Source organism: Solea solea, chromosome 6 (genome assembly GCF_958295425.1).
Source record: "Solea solea chromosome 6, fSolSol10.1, whole genome shotgun sequence".
Lineage (NCBI taxonomy): Eukaryota > Metazoa > Chordata > Actinopteri > Pleuronectiformes > Soleidae > Solea > Solea solea.
In genome coordinates this window covers 22,529,951-22,544,074 of record NC_081139.1, presented here as the reverse complement: position 1 = coordinate 22,544,074, position 14,124 = coordinate 22,529,951, and the positions used below count along the sequence as shown (strand labels likewise).

Genomic DNA, 14,124 nt, shown 5'->3' with positions numbered 1-14,124 from the left:
TAACATATCACAATCAGATAATGCAAATAAATCAGAGTTCTTCACTTGGACTTTATCTCATCTTCATTTTTTCAGAGGGCAGAGGAGCAGAAAATGGAATAGAAAAAGATTCAAGATTCAAGCATTTTATTGTCTTTGTGTAGTAAAACAAAATTGCTTATGTGACAATCCCAGAGGTGCATTTAAAATTTTAGGACATAAATTAAAATCTCAAGGCATAAATGAACAACAACACAATAGATCATTTAAAAGCACAGTTAAAGTTTGCATATTAACCATAAAATAATGTGAAATCTTTCTTTTTCGAGTGCTAAATATAAATAGTGAAAACATGTATTTAGTGTTATTTATAAATATGATATGAAAGTGAAATTCAAAAAAATGACGTTCATTCAAGTACAAAACAGAGAAATACAGATTGGCGCAGGCGTGAAGTTCAGTTCAGTAGTTGCAAGTATTGTCAGGCGCAGAGTTCCAGCTCCGTCGCTGGCTGCAGGATTCCTTAACTTGAATCTTCAGTTTTCTGGCCCAGTCCGTCCAGCCATCCCAGCACAACATCCAGTTCTCCCATGGCCTTCTGTGCTGCCTCGTTTATCTGCAGCTGCTCAGACAGAAGGAAAAATACATTTAATGAGAGTTTTCTCTTGTTTGGTTCATGGAAGCTGCAGCTATCACACTGAGTTTTTAACAACCAGGTTTGGAGGCTCATCTACTGTGTCTGTTTGGACATACTGTCACAGGACATCTGATATGGTCGGACAGACTGTTATGAATCAAGCATGTCTGGTTCTGTTTATACGCCGACGACTCACTGATGTACCCATCAAACCCAAGAATACTAAACTCACTCAATAACTTCCTTTGTGACATAAAACTGGATATCAAAGTCATTTCTTCAACACAAAATGAGCCTCTTGTCACCAGGCTCTAACAGATAACAATACAAATTCTGCCATCTACTGGCAATCTGCTGTAACATAACAGCTTCATGTATAGCTTAAATCTTTTTTTTAAATACTGAAGCTATTTACATTCTATTATTTCATCCCACGTGGACTGTACATTCAAGGTCACAAACACTTTTATTTTGAAATGTGCGATATAGTTCATGACATAATTGTAAGCTCTCTCTTTTTCTCGCTTGACCAGACTAGCAGAGAGGCTCAGTGGCCCCGAGGTCATTTGAGTGTGAAAGTCAATGTTTGGACATTTTCAAATACATTGCAGGACAGTGACAAGTACTACATACCTTGATAAACTCAGCGTGGACGGAGTCAATTTTCCTCTGTGTGTCTTCTGCACAGTGACAGTGCTGTACAGAGCAGAGGACAGTTATTAATATGACATCATCACATAATGACTGTTGGTGATAAAATCACAATCCAACGCTGGAAAAAGCGACTTACACATTTATGTATATCTTTTCTGATGGTGACGAATGAATTGGCCAGTGCGCTGGAGCTGCGCTGATGCTGTGGCTGTGATAAGGCGTAGTTACCGAACACTCTCTCCACGTAGAAACGCATCAGGAGACGCACGAAACAGCACATCTGTCCCTCCTGAGGAAGACACAGGGTACACGGGTCACTGCTTGAATTGCATTCTCACCCATTGTTTTTTTTTGTTTTTTGACTGTGACGTAGATATATGACATAAACATAAACACAGTGACTCACCTGAACGTCCTTGATCAATGATTTGTCCAGAATTTTCACTGCGATCTCACTGTCTCCTGCTATCTGTCATGATTGAGAAATGGGAAAAAAAAAACATAAATAAATTGTTTAAGAATATTCCTGCATTTGTTTTTGTTTTTAAAACCTGTCAGTGATGCTAAATGAGGTATGTGTCTGTAGTAGACTGTGAGGACAAATTTGGATTCTAACCTGTCTTTGTGAGGACAGTTTGACCTTGCGAGGACATTTTGGCTCGTTTTTTTTGTGGGTTAAGACTTGGTTTTAAGAGATCAAAACCTGGTCCTAATGAGGCAGCAATTCCAAGGAACTGGTTTAGGGCTTTAGGGCAAGATTTGAATCGTTTTTAGGTTACGGTTAGGGTTAGGGATAATGCTTAAGTCAGGTTGTCCAAATGAATGGATACAGCTGCACAAACCTATGTGTGTGTGTGTGTGTGTGTGTGTGTGTACATGTATTTATATCTTTCTGAGGTAATAACATACAAAACTATCTTTGTGGGAACATTTTTCTGGTCCCCACAACTTTAAAAGGCCTTTTCAGGGTTAAGACCTGGTTTTAAGGTTATGTTTAAACTTAGGTTTGTGTTAGGGGTGTGGTAGTGTGGTAGGTGCTCACTAAGCTATAAAATAAAGTTTGTGTGTGCGTGATAAGAGACTTAGGCTCACCACATCTGATCGTATGGTGGAGTGATATTTCCACAGTTCGGCAGTGTGGACATTGACAGAGCAGCTGGACAATCGCAGAGGTAGACTCTGCGCAGGTTCACTCAGGCAGCTGAGCAGGAGGAGCAGGCAGAGGGAGGAGCAGCCCAGCAGCATCTTCATCATCATCATCACTGTGGTTACCTGGAGGCAAATCTAACAGAATCCCATTCTGTGTTAAAATCAATGATAAATATGATGTATTTAAAAGCACCTTTCTAGTCTTGAACGCTGCTTTAATCCCATTCACCCAGTTACAGATTAGGGGAGTTGAAAGACGAACTCGCTCCATCTGTCACTGAACTACTGTTGCTGTCACTGTTGCCCCCAATAAATCAGTGAATGAGTGGTGTTAATTGCATATCAGTAAAAGTATATTAAAATTTCATAGAGTGTAAATCAACATTTTCATAATTGTAGTTTTTGTCTGAAAATCACAAATTGAATTAATTAATTGGTGCATACAAAATAAAGAGAATCAGCCAAACTAGAATATTGGCAGTTTAATGAAAAAATGTATTATTATATAGATAAAATGTTTATATCTGCATTTGCATATTTATAATATATATATATACTATCTACATTATAAATATGCAAATGCATATATATATATTATTGATTATTTAATTACAAACTTAATAAATAGTAATATTATAGTAATAACAATAATAATAATATAATGATAATAATAAAGTAATTTTCTGATGATAAGATATTGTTAAGTAAAGAATTCAGGTATCAATTCAGTTTACATTCGACGCACAGAACCCTTTCTATAATTTCCAAACCCAAAGCATCCTTGTGTTAACAGCATGTAGAGTTGTCAAGTTACCATCACCCTGCACACCTGTGGACTCACCTGTGTGTCTGTTAGCCAGAGGATGAGTCCTGAGGAAGTCGTGTCTCTGTGCTTCCATTCTCTCTCCTTTTATAGTGGAGTGAGGGGGATTTCGCCAGGTGATGCTGCACAGACAGACACACAGACATGCACTTGCACCATGTACACGCGCACAAATTGGTTTTACAGGAGGAGGAAGTTTGTTGTAAGTAAAGCAGGTGCCAAGTGATGTCTCAACACCTGAATGGAAGGAGAGGAAAACTTGTATGTAAGAGGAAATGATCCCTCAAGTGTCGTGTGGTCAATGGAAAAAACAAAAACACGCCTTCATTGTCATTGCCATGCTTTGTAATTACTCTGCCATTCATTAATCCTTTCATTCACCGTAGTGTCGTCATAAACCCTGCAGCGCTGCATTATGTGTGTTCCTCTTAATCTCCTTAATTACTCTATTAAATATGTCACTATAACGATTGATCTATTTCTTAAATTTGACACCAATGTCAGTGTAGTTTTATGCTGTTTATTTATAAAAGTGGAAACAGTATCTTGTTCTGCACAGTGAGAGATATCATGTGATATGATCAGTTTTCTCAAGAGCACTCTCGCTAGAAGTGACTTCACTCCTGTCATTATCGGAAGTCATTCTCGGAAACTCCTACCAGACCTGCTCACCTGCTTGAGTGCAGAAAATTCACTCGCAGTGGAAAGAATCAGCAGCAGGGAACGAAAACGGGAGAAACCTGTTTTTATGAAATAACATGATGCCACATATAGCATCGCCAGCAATTTAACTGTAAACAGGGAAGTTTCCAAATATTCCTTCTGACACATACATGTCACAGTCTGCATTTCAAAATAGTCAAGTGCACTTCCCATTTCTTGAATACTTGTCATTTCTAACCAGTAGAGGTCATCGTAAAGCTTTATCAATATGGGAAAAACTGCCAGATTCTGTTTCAGTGCTCCAGCAGCATCTACTGATCCAATATATCCATGCTTATGTAATACATTTTTGTCATTTTTTTGTGTTCTAGTATTGAGCTTCAACTGCTTTTACACAAGCCACTGTCTGAAAGGTAACAGGAGCGCAGCTGTAAATGAAGTTTGTTAAAAGCCACATTATCTTTAAAAATATAAAACATCTGTGACAGAATCCTGATTTTATTTGGTAATCATTTTCTTGCTCCATAAATAAGGCGGCCCCTGTGCCCTGGCCAAGCGGAAAGGGAACTTTGAAAATCATTAGAGGTGTGGATTCAGCACCTGCAGCACACAGTTAGCTGGCGTGTTTCCACCGGCTTGACTCACCTCACCTCAGCATGGCACGGTTATGTGGTGTTTCCACTAGCGATAGTACGTAGTACCTGGTACTTTTTTTAGTACTACACAAAACATAAGTGGTGTAATACAATTATGTTCATCCATTGAAATATTTTTGTCGGTGACAAATCAACAACAAAAGAACTGGTTGCAAGTGACAAACATAAATACACATAAATGGTTCCCAAACCGTTATTCACAAAGTACCACCTGAGAAAATATTGAGCTCTCAGTGTAACAACATCATCACCAACGTTGAAATACAGTGGTGTAAATAGGTCGAGCAAAATCCGTAGACAATAACTTCCGGTTCGCACAAATCGGACAAATTAAATATTAAAATCAAAAATCTTTCCGTGGCCCGTTATTTAATTTCCTATTTTTGATCTGAGCAATAAATCGAAAGTACAAAAAATGACCTGTTATTTGTTTTTTGGTATCAGATTCATAAACGAATAAGGAAATAACAAACCGATTTTGGAATCTCAATTGAATAAGAAAAGAATAAACGATACACGGACTGAGCAAAGTCAGCTACGGACCTTAAACAGGAGGCAGATTTATTACTAATACGATAATTTGCTCTATCATCATCCTCCTCTTCCTCACATATACCTCACACACTGGTACAGTGACATTAGATTAAGATGTAGTGAGAGATAAGGTGACTCTATTTGTATTATTTAATTTATTATATTATTTGTTTCATTTTCTAGGCACTCTGGTCATAAATAAATTATAATGATATAAATTCCTCAGCTCCACTCTGATCACATAACCATACAGTAGAACAGTACCACCAGAGGATGCTCACGTATCACTGGTGGTACACGCACCACAGTTTGAGAACCATGGCACTTATAATAACTCATAACTGCAATTATGATTTAATAAACACCTTTTTTTTGCAGAAAGCACAAGACAATCAAAATAAACGTTTACATTTTTCTCATATTTTCTCCCTCTAAGGGAATTGTTGTCTTTATTCACAAAAGCAAAATCTTAAATTAAGTGTAAATTAAAAATACTGAATGAATTAGCTTTTAAAAAAAACAACAAAAAAAACATTTGCAGGACCATTTTACATTTCAGTTGAATAAATCTTCACACACATCGTCAAATGTTGAAAGAAAAAGAATTTATTTTTCATTGTTTGTACAAAGCTTCTTTATACAGAAGAATACTATACAGAAGACTAACAAAAAGAGTAGAAAGACATTTGTACATGGGAGTACCTTGAAAATCACAGGCACAGTGAGGACAGGTTCAACTACATGGTAGTCACGTTTTGATCTGGTTCTTTCTGACATCCACTGCAGGTCTGAACTCTGAATATCTGCTAACATAACTTCTCTCCATATGTTGTAGCATCTGTCAATGTACCTGTATTTTCAGGCTTCACTCACTCGTGTTTTATACACACAAATATTTGGCTAAACTGCAACTCCTAACCCCTAAATGTTGGATTATCCACTCAGCTTAGTTCACTGTCCTGGATCTGGAAACTATTCAAGATATTAAAGCTTTACAATTGTTATCATTTTTAAATTACTCTAAAGTCCCCCTTTCAAATACACATTTCCACGGCATGTACTGTATGAGTGGATATACGCTGTGCTTCACTCAGCATTTTGCCTCCAAATCAACTTGTGCACGGTGCTTGTGTGTGCACATGTGGTTATTGGTGTGAAATGAATGTGTGTATATGTGCGTGTGTGTGCACGTGTGTATCCCCAGGCCTTCAAACGCGCTTCTTCTAAATGACAATGGAGTGGAGGTGCCTGAAGCACATAATGACATCCAGAGGGATGGGTGGGCTCAGGTGATTTCCATCCAAACGCAGGTACCTGAGGCAACAGAACAAACACTTGACATGCCATAACAGTGACTCCTGCTTCGCAAAAAAGTGATTAGTTCCTCATTAGACATTTCTTCCTATTTACTTCCTCTCATGGCTGCCAGTTTTTAATGCTTAGTGCCAGGATGTGACGTAATGTGACGTACCTTAGTTTGGGTGCCAGGCTGTGATCGCTCAGGTCAGCCTGCAGGCTGTATGGGCAGATCAGAGTGCCGTTGATGTCTGGAAGAGAAACACAGTGGCGAATGTCACAGGTGAATGTTTTTTTTTTCTTGGTAGAGCGAATTGTCTTTCAGCTGGAAGGGTTTGGGTTCAATTCCTGGCTCTGCTACTCTACATGACGATGTGTCCTCTGGCAAGACTCCTAAAGGCAGTGCCGGCAGTGTGTGAATGGGTATGAAAGATGTGTGATAGAGTGCTATAAAAATACAGAACATATACCATTTAAAAAATATATAAAATAAAATGCACATTACATGAGGATATTTTACTTATTTGTTATACTAATAATTTATTCTTGATAGAGGATGTTAAAAAAGATCAGGTAAGCAAGCACTCGTGGAAAAAAGGGGGATGAATTACACAGAAAAATAAATAATAAATAAAAAAGGATTTGTGTCACAGGAAGAATCAAATCAAACAAAAGTAGAGATGAGATGTGTAATTTCTTCTCTCGCTTGACTCTCAAACGCTAATACCTTCATACAGTAACAATTCCATTGACATTTTTCAGTTTGGCCTTTCATAACACAGTTCCTCTTCTGTTCCTGTTCACATTAAAACACTGTGTTCCATCTATTGAACACAGTTTCAATAACCGGAAGCGCATAGGACACAGTCTAATGTATGCAATCTGACAAGTATGCCATACACGCTCTCTTCAGAAAACCTGTACTATGCCTTTAATAATAGGTCCGCTCATGAACTGGGATCAAGCTAACAAATCAGCTCTGACATATAATCACCTTACAAGGTATTAACAAACACCAGCACATTTGCAAATCTCTCAGGCAAGGAACAACATTAGCCTTGATTATCCTTGGAGACATGTTGAGTCAAAGTCCATAGATGTCATAGTTGGCAACTTTATCGGTCCATGTTGGACTTTTGTCCAGACATTCTCTGGAGTTTGATGTTCATATAGTGAATGCAGTGTGAGGACGTCTTGGTGTGACATGTTCACAACAACAGGAGAATCTCCAAAGGATCCAAGTGGATCGAGGATACAGGACCCTAGCACATTTACTCGCCATGGATTCTCTGGAGATTCTCCCGCTGCATTCTCACATGAGCTCACTTGGACATTACCCGAAGATTAGACTTGGGGGCTGGAAGAAGGATTTTCCCTGGGGAACCTCCACAGCGACTTCTGTGGACATTTGTGTTCACATATAGTATCGCCAGATAATCTCCAAAGTTAGCACATGAACCAGCCCCAATCATTTCCATTATTTGGCACCCTTCCCTTGGGGTACCAGAGTCAAATGGTACATTAATGTTAGACTGGCTCCACCCACAGCAATCAGCTGATTGGGCGACAGAAGAATGTCACTCCCTTGCGACCAGTATAAATACTCCATGGAAATCGAGACAATTTTAAATAGCAGTCTACCAGTAAGAAGAAGACACAGAAGAAGCATTGTTGTCTATTGTGTTGTCTGTAACTGTAAAAGGTACCAACATAACCGATCTGTCCTATTCCACCTTAATTGGGGAACCTAGCACAGAGTAGTTCTGTACCTAAAGGGTGTAGCTAGACACACTGCAGTCCGTAGTTTTATTGAAATCGTCACTAAAATGATTGCAGTACATCAGAGAGACATGCCAAGATGGAAGAGAGAAGAAAGAACAGGAAATGCCTGATATCCTCCATTATTGCTGTTTGTGTACTGTGTCATTTTTGGACTACACTGTGTCACGTAGCTGATGTAGCTTTTGCTATCCAGCCTACACACCCTGCAGTCGAAGCACAAGTCAGATCAGGGTTCCAAATTGCGCTATGGCAAGAACTGCACTGTACCACTGTGACTGTCATGTGGGACATGGACGTATGTATTACTTCAAACTTTTCCTACATATTCCAGTGTTGGAGTTGCACTTACTCTCAATGCTGTTGTGGTTAAGGTGCAGTTGCTCCAGGTGTCCGTTGAAGAGGGGAACAGAGGTGAGCTGATTGTGGGCCAGTTGAAGATCAAGCAAGCTGGAAATGTTAAAAACACCCTTGGGAACTCCTTTATCACTAAGCTGGTTGTAGTTCAGCCTCACAAATGCCAGGTGAGTTAAGTCTCTGAAGTAGTTTCTGAACAAGGGAATGACACACAGAAAGAAGCATTGTCACTTTTTAAGTGTGTAACTTAAAAACATAAATGAATGCCCATTATACTCAAGCCATTGCCAAACGAGTTCACACAATGGCGATTAGGCCTCTCAGCTCGCTCAGTATAGCAGTATGTTGAATCTTGTGATTTCCAGTAAAGCAAAATGAATGCAACAAGTTGGAATAGGGATGAAAACCCCAAATGTGCACACCAAAAGATTCAGAAGTAGTGGTACATATGTCATGTCGAGATGCTGATAGTGTTTTGGTAGTTAATTCCTCAGGAAGGCCGACAGAAGTTATGCAGGGGCGCTTTTATGGCAGCCCATGGTCAGGAGGAAAGGAATTGGGCTTGTAACCGGAGGTTGCCGACAATGGAGTGGAGGCCCTGAGCAAGGCACCCAATCACCCATTGCTCCATGGGTGCAGACAAGTGCTGCCCACTGCTCCTGTGCCCATCCAGTGTTTAAGAAAACGCGTTCATCAGCCTTATGACAATGTGTGCACTGTGTACTTGCTTTGGGATGTCATCTATACGGTTCCTGTCCAGGAAAAGCTGTATGAGACCACTAGGTACGCCATCAGGCATCTTCTTCAGGACATTGTGAGCCAGATTGAGCTGCATGAGGCCCTTCAGGTCCTTGAATGTGTTTCTTCCCAGGTCACTGTCACTCAGCTAAGAAGAGTGTACACAAAATCTCCAGTTATGGCATTTGTTCTGGAAAGCAGGTTGTTGTCACTGCTGTTTAGTTGTATGTCCACAAATGTTCATTTATACACAAAGGTTTACCTGGTTGTGGTACAGATCAAGAAGAGTCAGATTCTCCATCTTGCCGAAGGCACCTGAAGGGATCTTGGTTATACGATTCCTGCTGAGGCGAAGCTGTTCTAGGCTCGCTGGGAGACCTTGAGGAACTTCTTTGAGCTGATTACGGTGCGCATAGAGATAGAGCAGGGACGGGATCTTCTCAAAGACCTGCATGAGTGAGAGATGCATAATTCTGGAGATGGTTTTATGTTATTTTGAAGAACCAAATATAAATTGAGAAAACACTCTGACCTGTTTATTTATTCGAAGAATGCGATTGTTCGCTAAGTTGATCCAGCGGATCTCACTGGCGTTGACGAATGGCTCTGCTGTCACCTCTGAGATGTAGTTGTTCTGCAGGTACAGGTAGTGGGTTCTGGATGGGATTACAGGGATGGCGCGGATGTTGCGGTTCTCACAGTTGAGAGAGTTTGGATAGTTTGGGGAGCAGAGACACTCTCGGGGGCAGTCAGGGAACATGGAGGGTGGTCCCAGAATGGGTGGGGGGAAATCTGTGGGCTCCTGGGGCTCTGGCTGTGCCGGCACAGCAGGCTTGGCGACAGAAGGCCTCCTGGTGGTGGCTGGGCGCCTGGTGGGCTTCTTTGGCCGACCTTGCTGGGTCAACACTGCCCCCATCAGGAGGAACAGAGCCAATGCAGAGAAGAGTCCCACGCCGGCCTTCATCGTCCTACAACAGAGGAAGTTATGTGTAAGATTTGACTGTATGTACAGATACATGGGTTAGGACACAACACAGAACATGTCATTTTGGTTGTGCTGGTGAACCAGTATGGTCAGTTAATTATACCCACAAAGAAAGGTTAACAGCTTGAATATGTTGGATCAGTTTAATGTTTCCTCTTCTGTGGGGGAGCTCTGGGGCAGTGCAGACTGTGTACAACCCCTACTTTCTTGATAAGCAGGCATTTAGTGAAGACCAACATGGCTGTCTCTAAAAATGTCAGTACACAGATGTTTGTATTTTTGATTGTTTCTATTTAGGGAGAGGAGCTAGTATATATATATATAACTATATATATGTATATATATATATATATATATATATATATATATATATATATATATATATATATATATATATATATATGTATATATATATATATGTATATATAGAGAGAGAGAGAGACAGAGAGAAAAAAACTTTAAAAAAATTTTTTTAAATTGGAATTAAACTATAGCATCAATATAAATATGAAGCAAGTGTCTTCCTAGATTTTAACATTAATAATGTAGTATTACAAACCAGTGCGTTCAGCAGTCTGCACTTTTTATTACTATTTTAATATCACATATTGCTGTCTGTTTCTATTAATGGCTTCAGTATCTCGGATCATCTGGTTATCATTATATTTATAGTTATCTATTTAATTGACACTATGAATCTATTTTAATGAATAAACAGCACTGAATACTTGGTTTGTGGTTTACTAATGTAAGCAAGATGGGGCACAGGCAAGAAATTCAAAGGCAAAGTCATTTGTATAGGAGTGGCAGACACTGAAACAGGAAATTAGCACTTAGGAGGAAGAGGAAAGGAAATGTTTTTGGATAAAGGCTCTCTTGTAAGCTCCTGCATGTCCAGAGGGAGAGCTGTGGTAGGGAATACTGTGGAAGGTTCAACCTCTTTTGACCCAAGAGAGGCCCAACAGAAATTGGTGGATGATGGATTTTTATCTTAAAACATTGTGAATGTACTCTATGTATCGTAACTCTAATGAAGCCTGGGCCTTTTTGGCTTTTTTTTCTGAATGCTCTTGTGTTTGCTTTGCCAAGTGCTTTTGTTTACTATACCGGCATTTGATATTTACGCTCGCAGACATACACAGCTGCAGAATATTGACTTAATATGAGCAGAATTTAACAGGACCTTTCAGGTCCGGATCTGCCTGCATTGTTTTTATCCCTGATACACAGAACGTCTGTGTGTCTCTTGTAGAGGCACAAATGACTATTAGTTTCTAATAATTTTGCTCCAAAGCCTCTCATCAAATTTTAATAAATACCACATATGAATCACGGTGCAGGAATGAAACGTAGAGCCAACAAACCGTCCTGCCTGGAAAATATATCTGAACTTTTCTTTGACGGTGTTCCTGGCACTGCCCTTCCTTTTCCCTCTCAGCCATGTAGAACCTCCCAGGCCCTCATTTCAAACCAGAACCAGCTCTCCTCCCTGTCACATGGCTTTCATGACCAGTAGTCTGGCAAACAACTAAGAGTCAAAGCCAGCGATGGCTGCTTCACTGGTTGATTATTTGTGACCTCAGTCCATAAATCTAATCTTTCAGTGTGAGAACTGCGCTTATTGCGGTGGTTTCAGAGATTCCTGCTGTAAATATCTGCGACATGACACTCGTCCCACAAAGGAAAGGCCCTGCAACAATTGACTAGGATGTAGCTGTTGTTTAAGGCAGTCACATATTAATGCTATATATTCCACAGCAAAGTTTTTTGTTTTGTTTTTTTTTTTTTAAAGGGGGGAAAACAGGCAGTGACTGAAATAGTTTTGTCAGCTGCTGTTGTACACAGTCAGCAAAGCATTTAGAACCTGGTCTGTTGATCCGTTTGGATTATTGTTTTTCATCACTAAAGGTTGAGACTAGCCATCAAAGCATAATCTTTAAATGACAATGACATTTACTTGAAAGTTTAGATGTTTTTGTTGCAGAAAACACCTAAACTAATATTCACAATACAACTTCAGATCTTTCAGATTGCAACTGTGGCTTAAAGTGAAATATATGATTATGATATCTTTAGATTTTGAGCTATAGTTGGGCACTATACGCTGATAAAGTCAGAATATGCAGGCTATTCATAATGTTTGTTTAAAGAGTAGTTTTAATTTTACGGGATTAAGAAAAACATAGATCACTCCAAAGGAGCAGAAAGAGAACAAAGCTCCTTGATGAGGATAATTATGATGATGATGATGATGATGAGGATGATAACTCCTTCTAATTCATCATATTTTTGTACTTTGTTTTGGCAGAGGTGCCTTAAGTCACATCGCACGCAGCAGAGTTCAGGAATCACAAGATTACAGAAAACTTGGTTAATGTTCATGCACAGTTTCAGCCCTGCACGGCAAATGCTCTGGATTTAGAGATAAACTGTATATGCCCTTATTTTGAAACCATTGTCATCAGCAGATACTTTGCTCTGGTGCCAAAACATGTCCTCATGTGGGTGTGGCCGTGCTGCAGTTGCTGTGCAAAGACTGGGTCTACATCTGGATGTGCAGTGAAAAGAGTTAGTGGGTGTTCTGACACAGAAAACAATTCATTAACAGAAATACTATATTTACACTCCAATCTGATTTGAGATTATAGAAACGAAAACGGAGATTAGAACTATAAGGGAAAGTGTCATCGCTGCATCTTTGACGTGCTCATTGTTACAAATGGCATTTTTCTTTAAATGTTCAGCCATCTTAAAAGACAAGTGTGTGTTATTCCAGAGTATTCCCTCAGATTTAGATTCCAGGATGAACCATCAGAATGTGTAACGAAGGTTAAAGATAAAATTTCTCTCTCTCAAAAAAAACAAAAAACAAAGGAAAAGCATCACGTCCATGAAACCTTGAGGATCCGTCTGATAAAATGGAAACATTTAAATTCCCTGGCGCCAGAAAAAGTAAGCAGCTTTTATAAACAAGACTAAATCTTCACTCCCTGCATATGTACTTTAGCAGCAGCAGCAGCAGCAGCAGCAGCGACTCTCCTCACTCACTGATGAAAAACACTGCAAATCAAGATGAGCAAACAGGAGCAGGGAACAACGTCAGAGTCCAAGTGTATACAGCAGCTCCCTGGAGCTGGACAGAGTACCACTTTGTATGGCACCGTGTTTCTATAGAAACACACTGGCCCGGTCCAGCTGTGCCGGTGCCAGGACTCCCCTCAGTCCTCAAACACACACATATCATTTCTGATTTTGTTTTTTTTGTTTCTTACATGCATCACTGACCTGTTTCGAGTATGTTATTGATTAGTTCCCATTAAAAGCAGCACCCTGAAAACAACAAATAAAGATTCTTACCTGCCTCTGGTACCTGCCCTCTTTTTGCAAAGTCACAACTTTTGTGTGTTTTCGTCTCACTGCTTCTCTCACTCTTGTCCGACCCCACTCTCTCTCTCTCTCTCTCTCTCTCTCTCTCTCCCTCTCTCTCTCTCTCTCTCCCTCTCTCTTTCACTAACCCTGCCTCTCACTCTTCCTCTCTTCCTGTCTCCTTTGGGTTTGTTCCCTGGCTTTTTTCCCCTCTGAAGGTCACAGTGATTCTTTCTCCCCCTTTCTTTGACTCGGGGCCAGAGAGATTTAATCTTAATTCCTTCTGGAAGAACGCAGACTCTTTCATGTGTCCAGTTCACTGTGTCGCAGTTTGTTGTGATTATTATTTGTTTGTTGTGTTGTGTTTGTTGTGACTCTGACTTACGGCACGACTTACGGCCGATGCTGCCGCTGCTCGCCGATAACATTTAACCTTTAACTTTTTTTTATTATTATTATTCTTTTTTTTTTCACGGCAGAGCCAGAGGATGGGGGTGTTTGGGACTAA

At 39.9% G+C, this 14,124-nt stretch overlaps 2 protein-coding genes across 2 annotated transcripts; both read right to left on the bottom strand.

Moving 5' to 3' along the window:
* Positions 1–392: 392 nt before the first annotated feature.
* On the bottom strand, positions 393–2,521 carry il19l (interleukin 19 like). The gene is made up of 5 exons (XM_058632681.1): positions 2,363–2,521; positions 1,677–1,739; positions 1,407–1,559; positions 1,250–1,312; positions 393–601 (listed from the first exon to the last, which is right to left on the bottom strand). The coding sequence occupies exons 1-5, from the start codon at positions 2,519–2,521 to the stop codon at positions 503–505; spliced, it is 537 nt and encodes a 178-aa protein (XP_058488664.1). The 3' UTR covers positions 393–502.
* Positions 2,522–5,680: 3,159 nt separating this feature from the next.
* prelp (proline/arginine-rich end leucine-rich repeat protein) lies at positions 5,681–13,731 on the bottom strand. Its single transcript, XM_058632828.1, has 7 exons — positions 13,608–13,731; positions 9,798–10,233; positions 9,528–9,713; positions 9,256–9,413; positions 8,523–8,719; positions 6,567–6,642; positions 5,681–6,409 (listed from the first exon to the last, which is right to left on the bottom strand). The coding sequence occupies exons 2-7, from the start codon at positions 10,227–10,229 to the stop codon at positions 6,319–6,321; spliced, it is 1,140 nt and encodes a 379-aa protein (XP_058488811.1). The 5' UTR covers positions 10,230–10,233; positions 13,608–13,731; the 3' UTR covers positions 5,681–6,318.
* Between the last annotated feature and the right edge of the window lie 393 nt (positions 13,732–14,124).